The sequence below is a fragment of the Gobio gobio genome, assembly GCF_949357685.1.
Source record: "Gobio gobio genome assembly, chromosome: 25".
Taxonomy (NCBI): Eukaryota; Metazoa; Chordata; class Actinopteri; order Cypriniformes; family Gobionidae; genus Gobio; species Gobio gobio.
Genome location: NC_137121.1, coordinates 6,925,243 through 6,935,512, shown reverse-complemented (window position 1 = coordinate 6,935,512; position 10,270 = coordinate 6,925,243). Strand labels below are relative to the sequence as shown.

The following is a 10,270-nucleotide window of genomic DNA, read 5'->3' as shown; positions in this document are numbered from 1 at the left end:
GAACTCAATTTAGAACTGAGAGGTGGCTTTATGTGGCGCACTTGGGGTGTTTGAGCACAAAATCTGCGGGAAAGAGTAAAATTATTTGCAATCCCACACCAAAATTCAAGCCCTGTAACAGCAACAATATTCATCCGGAGCAAAATGAAGCGAGTGAGTGGAGGAGGCGGGTTTGTGTGTCACTCGCTGTCGGAGTGAGAGAGAGAGAGAGAGAGAGAGAGAGAGAGAGAGAGAGAGAGAGAGAGAGAGAGAGAGAGAGAGAGAGAGAGAGAGAGAGACGCTGGTGTCGTGTGTCTATTCTGTGGAAAATTAGTATTTGGAAGAGCTTCAGATATTTCAGTATTGATATGTATCTAAAAATCTATATTTTTGACACTACATTGCACTTAGTTTATAATTTCAGATGGCTTTTTTAAAAGACTACAATCGAAAAATGTATTACATTTATATAAAATTCAACCCGCCAAAGTGTCAAATAAGAGGGACTGCGTTACACGCCTCTGCTGAAATACACACGCATTTATATATATACTGTATATTCTCATTGCATATCCTATTTGAGCATTCACAAATAGGTCAAATAAAAAAGTGTTTTGAATCTGGGGTAAACCCTCACAGGTGGAGATATTAATCGACTGGGCTGGTTATATAACACAGTAGGGCAGCATTTGTATGCAACAGGTGTGGTGTGCTGCTTTGCATATACATTGCTGCTTTGCATACATTGTGAAGGCATATGCCTGTAAGTGCAATACTCCCACTGTTTAGAGATTATTTATATCTATTCATACTACTCAAATACTGTAAATATGTCCGTAATCCGTCAATGTTTATTCTGACTAAACGTACATTTTTTATACTATTTTTCACATTTCTTTTCTTAGAATTTGTATTACTATGTTCTTGTTGTATTTGTATTGTGTATGTGGAAGCTTCAGCACCAAGAAAAAATCCTTGTTGTGTGTACAAGCACACTTGGCAATAAAGCTCTTTCTGATTCTGATACAATATAATTAGAAAGAGATTGTATTTAGCATGTGCTGTAATCTGTTTATGTTGATTGTATGTTCCTGTGATTGGTTTATGAGATTAGACAGAGTATCATTTTGTGTGTGTGTGTGTGTGTGTGTGTGTGACTGGCAGGAAAAGATGTCAGAGGGGGCGTGTCTGATGTTGCTAGGCAATAAAACAGACCTGGCGAGCGCAGACAGGAGGGAGGTGACTGAAGCACAAGGCCGCAGACTGGCGGAGGTGATGATTCACGAATGACCAGCTCATCATTTCCCACTGATCCCAGTCATTTGCCTGAGTCAGTGTGCGTATAAGGAGATTTGTTGTGGTTTGTGTCGACAGCAGTACCAGGCTGAGTTCTATGAATGCAGTGCTAAGAGTGGACACCAGGTGGAAGAGGCCATGAACCACCTAACCAGGTGTGAAACTGGACTAAAGGGATAGTTCACCCAAAAATGAAAATTAGCCCTCAAGTCAGTGTGTATGACTTTCTTCTTTCAGACGAATATAATCAGAGTTATATTAAAAAAGTCCTGGCTAATCCAAGTTTTATAATGGCAGTGAATGGCCGTTTCTGTTTTGAAGTCCATGAAAGTGCATCTATCCATCATATAACAGCTCCACACGGCTCCGGGGGGTTAATAAAGGCCTTCTGAAGCAAAGCCATGCGTTTGTGTAAGAGAAATACCCATATTTAAAACTTTACAAACAGTAATCTCTAACTTCCGCTAACTGTCGCTAACATATTCTCACCGGAGTAGCGTAAATTAGAGAGATTACAGTTTGTAAAGTTTTAAATATGGACATTTTTCTTACACAAACGCAGCGATAGATGCACTTTTATGGACTACAAAAACGACACAACCATTCACTGCCATTATAAAGTTTGGAAGAGCCAGGACATTTTTAATATAACTCCGATTGTATTCGTCTGAAAGAAGAATGTCATACACACCTAGGATGACTAGAGGGTGAGTAAATCATGGGCTAATTTTAATTTTTGGGTAAACTATCCCTTTAAAGCCTATTTCTTATTCCTATGTCTTTTTCCAAACTCTTTTTTTTTCAATACAGAACATGAAATTAAAATAAATCACTGTGTATTTATTTACAAAGCGTGTATTTAAATTGAATAATAATAGTAATTTCATTTAATTCTGTCAGGTTACTTGCCTCACAGCAGGACAAGCAGTGCGAGTCTGCGCTCCGTCTGGACGTCTCCGCCAACAGAGGCCGCTGCTGCAAATAACCCGAGCGTCACTTCACAATATTTATTTATTTTAATTCGAAACATGAAAACAAATACCTTCAGGAGAATATTAATAAGCATTCAAAAGCAAATATTTGAATGTAAATACAGGAAAGAAGTGTCACTACCTTTTTCACGGACTGTGATGACGCGTTTTAACGGTCATCTGCATCGTAAATCCTGCATTTTTTTTATATTGTCTTTTTTTTTTAAGCATGTACATTTATAACACTATACTTAGTATTATATTACCTTTGCATCAAATTACACAAAAAAAATTGTTAGCGCTCTGCTGTTGGAGCGAAGACTTGACTCATGAATATTAATCGTGTCACGTGACTGGACAAAGTATTCATATTTATAACCTCGTCTACCTCTGAATGTGCTCATGTGAATTTGTAAAAGGTTATAAAACACTATCTGGAACAGTGATACGATTTTTTTGAACATTACTGCTCACTCCAGTGGGCAATCTGTTACCAAAAAAAAAAAACGATGTCTAGTACACATGTATTTTTTATACAGAGTCTGTAAAACTGTTGCCTGTATGTATTTTATAATAATTATTAGTATTATTTCGTGGGTTTGGACAATAAATGTCATACATTTTGGGAACACAAAATGAAATGTTACATCAACAGTAAATACTGTACTTATTTTGGGGAATGAATGAACAAAAGTCACTTGTCCTCCATCGCCCCCTCTCGGCGCGTTGTGGTACTACCGCAGTGCGCAGTGTGGCGTGAACTCGCGGCGCGCGCCCTGCAGCCAGAAGCCCCCTGTGACGCGCGCGAGGCGAGCACGGACAGAAGGACACGGACACCTGGAGTAAAAGCGGACTCTCAAACATAGTTTTAAAAACAAGATCTTGATTCAAACGTCCTTAAGGTGAGTGCGTTATTCTAAACACGAGTACTTTTATTATCCCTTTGAAATCTTTCGTTTGCCTGTCATAAATGGGCAGTTATGTTGTGTGTATAATGGCGTGATTTATGAGTTTATAATATTTTTCTTTAACTATTTTTTATTTTTCTTACAATTTTACCCAAAGTAGGCTACTGTTATTGTCCGTCATTGTCCTTTTAAAGACTTTTGCTTTTCTTTCAAAACTTCAGAAACTTACAAATAATGTGTTTAAAGTTAAATGATGTGCTTTATTAGATTGTTGTATGTTGATACACGGTCAGTTGCAGGAAACGGGATCTGTAATAAATCCCTCAGATGGCGAGGAGTTAACCAGGAGACACAGAGGATGCTTTAAACATACACAACTCGTAATAATCATATGACCAGACTCTCTGTTCTGACACATTATACCGTGTAGTTCAAAGAAAATTAAAAAAAAAATATTATTTTTCAAATATTATTATTTTATATATTTCAAATATAAAAATAGTGAATTCAGGGTGATTGAGACACTTTTTCCAAGTCATCTCAGTGGCAAAAAGTGTCCCAATCACCCTGAATTCACTATTATTAAGGATCAATTACAAGCACAAAAAAAATCATAAACATAATAAAATAATATAGTTTAAATATTGACTGTCCAAAACACATTTTAAAAACATATTGTATAGGTCTAAGCATTAAACAAATATATATATATATATTTTTTTAAATGTTATTTTCCAACATTATATATATATATATATATATATACCCTGAATTATATATATATATATATATATATATATATATATATATATATATATATATATATATATATATATATATATATATATATATATATATATATATATATATATTAGGGATGTCAAAAGATTAATCACGATTAATCGCATCCAAAATAAAAGTTTGTGTTTACATAATATATGTGTGTGTACTCTGTTAATTATTATTTACATATAAACACACACACATTCATGTATATATTTAAGAAATATTTGCATGTATATACTGTATATACATTTATATAATCTATAATATATATAAATATAAATGTTTTATATATAAAAATAATATTTTTTTCTTAAATATATACATGCTTGTGTAATAATAGTTTAAATATTATTATTTGGCTGGCCAAGACAAGTTTATAAAATAACATATTATATTAAATTATTATATGTAGGTACTATAAACTGAAAGAAAATATACAACTTATATATATATATATATATATATGATAAACTATGGCACAATTACAAAGGGACCAACAAAAACACCCTCATTAAGTGAAAAAATTAAAACAGTAACAAATTATTTGGCTATTACATTTTAATATTAAATATTATAACATTGTAAAATAACAAACTGTAGGTTTAAGGATTAAAAAAATATTATAACATAATATAAACATAATTATATGGTTTTTTTAATCAATTATGGATGAATTTCAAAGGGATCAGCGAATGAACTGAGTAAAATACTACAGCTGAAATAGTATTCAGTGTTGCAGGTGTAAGAACAGCCTCAGTGTCAGCTGGTGAGGACGAGTGGCGTCTGTTTCCCAGACTGAAGACGTGTTGGAGTTACTCAGACCTGGGTGAGGTTACAGTAGTAAAACTCTCTCCCTCTCTCTGTGACGAGCTCAGTTTCCTGGAGCCAGGCCTGTATCCACACCCAGAGTTTCCTCATCTGCCTTTACTGCACACTTTTATTTACTCTCAAACTATTCATATTTTGCTACTTATTCCAATTCAAGGTCATATGAATACGCTAATAAAATAAACATTTGCATGTAGATTTTATATATGGATCAATGACAAATAAGGTTTTTAAGATTAAAAAATAATTTTAAGCAAAATGCATTTTTATGTCCAAAAAATGTATGGTGTTGATTCATATTGGTTTTACAGCTTTTAAGACAGCATTAATTCATTATTAAACAAGATTTCTGATTTCACCACCCAGAAAATGTCAGGTGGTGCGACCATATATTCATTTAAAATAATATACATATACATATGAATCACTGTAGTGTCTAAAATGCATATCACATGGTAAATTCCCTTTCCATTTCTTTATGCATTGCCCTTTTAGTCCAATTCATATAAACGGACACTTTTATATGTGTTCAATTTTCCATAAGGAGTTTTTATGTTTTGTTTTTAACTGTAAAAAGTATTTGTGTACATTATATAACGGTTTACAGTTACATTTCTTACTTCGTTTTGCAAATGCAGTGGGAATTGATACTTTTAAATGTAAATTTGCTGGTCGCACCACCTGACAAAATCTAACAGGCAGTAACTTGGACTCCTATACAAATATTTGACCATATGCTCAAGGTTATACATACATTTTTAAAATCAAATACACATTTTTATAATAACAACACATTTTCAAAGTTTTCCAGGGGTCATACCACCTGACATGATAATGTCAACCTCATCATTACTCAAAAATGTCAAATTATCTCCTATTTATGGGAGGGTGGCTAACATTGTTACTCCATCAGAGGGGTCCTCTGGGGTCTTCTGTGTGATGTTATATGCTGTCACATGGTTTTCTTAAAGTAACATTGCATAAAATGGCATTTTTATGTCGATCGCCCTCCCTGACATTTGGAGAAGTACATTTTTTCGGAGAAAAGTTTTTAAAATAATAGAATAGTTTTGAAATATGACTGATACACTATTTTCCCTCATTTATAAGGAATTTAACGTATAATCATGCCAAACTATTTGATTAAGAACTTTACTGAGAAAATGAACCTTTTAATTGCAGTTTTGTTTTCTGCTTGTGCGTTCGGACGGTCGCACCACATGACATTTTTGGCCTTTCAAACACCACAACTCAAAAAGTCAATTGAACTTACAAAAACATGAAAAGAGTTTCTTATAAAGGAAATATTGTAGAGCAATTTGATATATGACATGTATTTATTAAAATTCTTTTTAGGTAAATAATGAATTCGGACACAAATACATGTCATTTTATTGACCCACATACACTACTGTATAATAATTAGTTATTAAGTAATTAATAATACTTTTATCCTGTAGGGTTGCGTTAAAATTATCAAAAGTGACAGTAAAGGCATTTATAATGTTACAAATCTTTCAAATATCATCAGTTATCAATCTTTCAAATCGTACAAATGTATCAGTTTCTACAAAAATATTAAGCAGTTTTCAACGTAATGTTTCTTGATCATCAAATCCTCATATGAGAATGATTTCTGAAGGATCATGTGACACTGAAGACTGATCAAAATTCAGCTTTGATCACAGGAATAAATTACATCTTAACAATAAAGTCACATAGAAAACACTTATTTTAAATAGTAATAATATTTCACTGTTTTTACTGTATTTTTGATCAAATAAATGCAGCCTTGGTGAGCAGAAGAGACTTCTGTTAAAAGCGTTAAATAATTCTTAATGTACTTTTTCATTTTTATTAAATCAAATGATAATTTCTTATTTCTCTCACATGATTTGTGGATATGGGAAAATATGACCTGAATGTGTTCTTCACCCAATAACCACGATTCAATGCGCTTTGCCTCACAAATGTTCGTGTAGTACGACTGGCGGTGCTGCAGTTAATTTTCTGTTAGAACAAACAAAGAGACAGACAAAGTTGTGCTGCTTTCCATAACAGTGCGGCTTTGCGGCTTTCAACTCAGAGAGGTCAAGTGCCATGAGCCTATTTTCAAACTGGTGGTCGGGATCCTCTTGACGTGCATTGAGAGCCACGACCCAGGCAACATCATTCTCTTGGTCAACACGACTTCCTTCCCATGTAGCCTGGACCACCTCCTCTGTGAGAACTTCAGTACATGCGGCCATAAACGTATTGATATCAAGGGGACAACGAGAGAGCATGTCGGCATCCGAGTTCGCTTTGCCTGGTCTGTAGCGAATGTCAAACCTGAAGTCTGCTAATTCTCCCACCCACCTATGTCCAACCGCATTGAGCTTAGCTGTCCTGAGAACATACGTCAACGGGTTGTTGTCGGTGAAGATTGTAAAGTGGGGTGCATAGAACAAGTAATCGCGGAACTTCTCGCAGATTTTAGTGCTAGGAACTCCAGTTTTCCGGAGTGAAGTCTATAACTTCTCTCAGCGGGAGTCAACGTCCTGGAGCCATATCCAATGACTCTGAGTCTGCCCTCTTGATGTTGGTATAGCACAGCCCCGAGCCCCTGTTCGGATGCGTCTGTATGGAGCACAAAGGGAAACTCAAAGTTTGGATAAGCTAGTATTGGGGGGGTAGTAAGAGCCCCAATGAGTCTCTCCAATACACCTTGGTGTACACTCGTCCACTCTATTTTCACACGGGATGGTAACTGGTTACCTCTTTTCTCAGCTTTACCAGACTTAATCTGCTCCCCACCGGCTACCACACTCCGAGACTGGAGGAGCTCGTACAGTGGCTTAGCGATCCGTGAAAAGTCCTGGATGAAGGTGCGGTAGTAACTCAGGAATCCTAACAACCGCCGCAACTCTCCAACAGTAGTGGGCTTTTGCTCTTTCAGGGAGAGGACTGCTGCTAGGTCTTTTGGGTCGATGCGGACACCATCCTCCGAAACGAGTCTTCCCACATATCTGACCTCCCTCTTGAAGAGTTCACACTTTGCCGGCCTCAACTTTACTCCATGATCCCGCAGTACTCTGAGGACTCTTCTTAGCCCCTGGACATGGTCATTGAACGTTTTGCCAAAGCAAAGTATGTCGTTGAGATACGGTATGCATAATTCATCTCTCAGCGAGTCCAGCATCCCCTCCATACTCCTCTGGAATGCCGCTGGTGCGTTTGCCAACCCAAAGGGTATGCGTACCCACTCGTATAGTCCCCAAGGGGTAGTGAATGCAGTAAGGTGCCGAGATCCCTCCGCCATGAATCCCTGATGGTAGGCCTTTCCCTGATCTAGTATTGAAAACCAACGGTAGCCACCAAGGGTGTCGATGAGGTCCTGGATTCGGGGAAGTGGATGTCGGTCTGGGACTGTCTTCTGGTTTAGCAAACCTGTAATCTATACACAGTCTCAATGTGCCATCTTTCTTCCGGACGCACACCACTGGGGCTGCATATGGAGACTTCGACTTGACCACCCAACCTCGAGCTAGTAAGTCCTGGATGTATTCCTTCACTTCCTTATACAGGGGTTTTGGGATAGAGGCATAAGCACGCTGAACAGGGATGTCGTCCTTCAGGTTAATTGTCATCTGTAAGCTCGGGATACACCCGATATCCTCATCTCCACGAGCGAACACATTGGATTCTTCATAAAGCATTTCTTGGACTAATTTCTGATGTTCTTCTTCCAGATGGCTTAAATCAACAGGCGGATGCCACAAGCTGTCTGCCCTGTGGTCGTTCTCTTGTTCGTGGGAACCTGGTCCTTTCCCCCAACTCACAGGTATGTCACTACTGTTTACCAAATGTTTTCGCTCAGTTTCGATAACACCAGCTATGGGCTGTATACTTCCTAGAGGTGTATGTCGTCTGATAGTGACTTCACAAGCTGTAGGATTGCCCAGGGGAATCCTGACATAGGGCCGGTCTGTCCCCTCTACTTCCATCAGACCTTCTCCAATGTCTAGTTGAGTCAACGATGCACTCTCCTCAAACAGTACTACTGCTTCAGAGCATTCTAAGTTAACTGGAACTTCACACTTTACGTGAGTCACCTGGCCTGGTGGTATGACAACATCTCTAGGGCCGACTGTAACAATAGCCCCTGGGTTCACGTGGGGCAGTTCCTGAATGAAGCTCACTATAGCGGTGGCTTGCTCATCTTTGATGTCCAGAGCCATCTTTAGGAGCTCTGCGAATGCACATAGACCACGCTCAGTGTCCTTCTTTCCCCTTATTATCTCCTCGACGACTCCTCGGCGAATCAGATGTCCTACCCTTCTGAGCTCCTTTCTCCTTAGACTGGGGCTGTGGTTGCTCGGTCACTGTTCGCCCCTCATCAGTGGCCGCTGGTCGTTTCCTGACACTTTTTCCCTTCTCAGACAGCCCACCGCACGATGTCCTTCCTCACCACACACAAAACAATGACTGCAAGAGGTGACATCCTTGCTACTACATTTGGGACACATTCGTCTACGATGCCCTCGCTGCAGCTGGGAATCTGTGACTTTGCACTGACCTTCTGTCGTTCTCGCCTTTGCAAGTGATTCAACAGTCTTTGTAAGAGCTTCAATTTGTGCACTCAATCGACGAATTGTCTCAGTTTGGTCGTTTTGCCTATTGCCATCTGCATCCTTACTTCGGCTGGACTCACACTGGGCACTGAGGGTATTCGACACTCTCTGCCGTGAAGCTTGTCCCAACCGACGTTGTCGGTTTCACTCTCATCGCTAGCTATCTGGGTTACTTGGCGCAGGAGTGCCTCATCTGTCACTAGCCTGTTTGTAAGCAGAGGTTTCAATTCTGTGCGAAACTGGTTGTACTTTGCGGCCATGCCCTGATAAATCGTTCTCAGGAACACATTTTGAATTGTTTGTTCATCATACTCCAGGTCTGTGGCAGCTTGTTTGGACAGAAAAATTAGTTTTTGTTTCAGTCCAATCAGTCTATACAGGAATTGTTGTGGAGTCTCATTGTCATTCTGTTTTCCACACATTAACTCCTGGAAGAGCTCAGAGCTACTTCTCTCATTTAGATGCGAATGAAGGAAACTTTTTCACTCTGGGATTGTCAATCCCTCCTTGTTCACTAACATGTCCTTAAAGTTTCCTGGCTTAATGACCCTCAAGACCCCTCTGATGATGTCATTTTCACTGTGATTAGCTGCCAGTCCCTCATCTATTTGCTTGGTTACACTTGTGTAGCTTATATCGGAAGTACTGTCACCAATCTGTCCCCCTTGGACTTTGAACTCTCTTTGTTGAAATGGTAGAAGCTGAAGATCACGGAGGGAGATCATACTTTCCCTTTTCCCACCACTGGCCTCAACAGCTACATTCACAGGTAAGCTACCGCTAGCCTTTGGGGATTCTGCTTTGCTTGGGTTAACATCAATCTTGTATTGTGCTAGTTTTCGCCCTAACTCTTCATAGCAGTCTACCAATCGGTGATACTCCATCTGCT

General features: G+C 38.4%; 1 protein-coding gene across 6 annotated transcripts in view; it reads left to right on the top strand.

Moving 5' to 3' along the window:
- Positions 1 to 2,963: 2,963 nt before the first annotated feature.
- cd151 (CD151 molecule) overlaps positions 2,964 to 10,270 on the top strand; it is a 23,570-nt gene continuing 16,263 nt past the window's right edge. For 2 of the 6 annotated variants that reach the window (XM_079810221.1, XM_079810222.1), the window contains exons 1-2: positions 3,022 to 3,148; positions 8,500 to 8,591. In XM_079810221.1, coding sequence (XP_079666347.1) covers positions 8,521 to 8,591 — 71 coding nt within the window. In that variant the 5' untranslated portion in view covers positions 3,022 to 3,148; positions 8,500 to 8,520. Of the gene's footprint in view, positions 3,149 to 4,671; positions 4,767 to 8,499; positions 8,592 to 10,270 lie in introns of all 6 variants that reach the window. The other 4 variants (XM_079810224.1, XM_079810226.1, XM_079810225.1 and 1 more) reach the window with 4 other exon arrangements.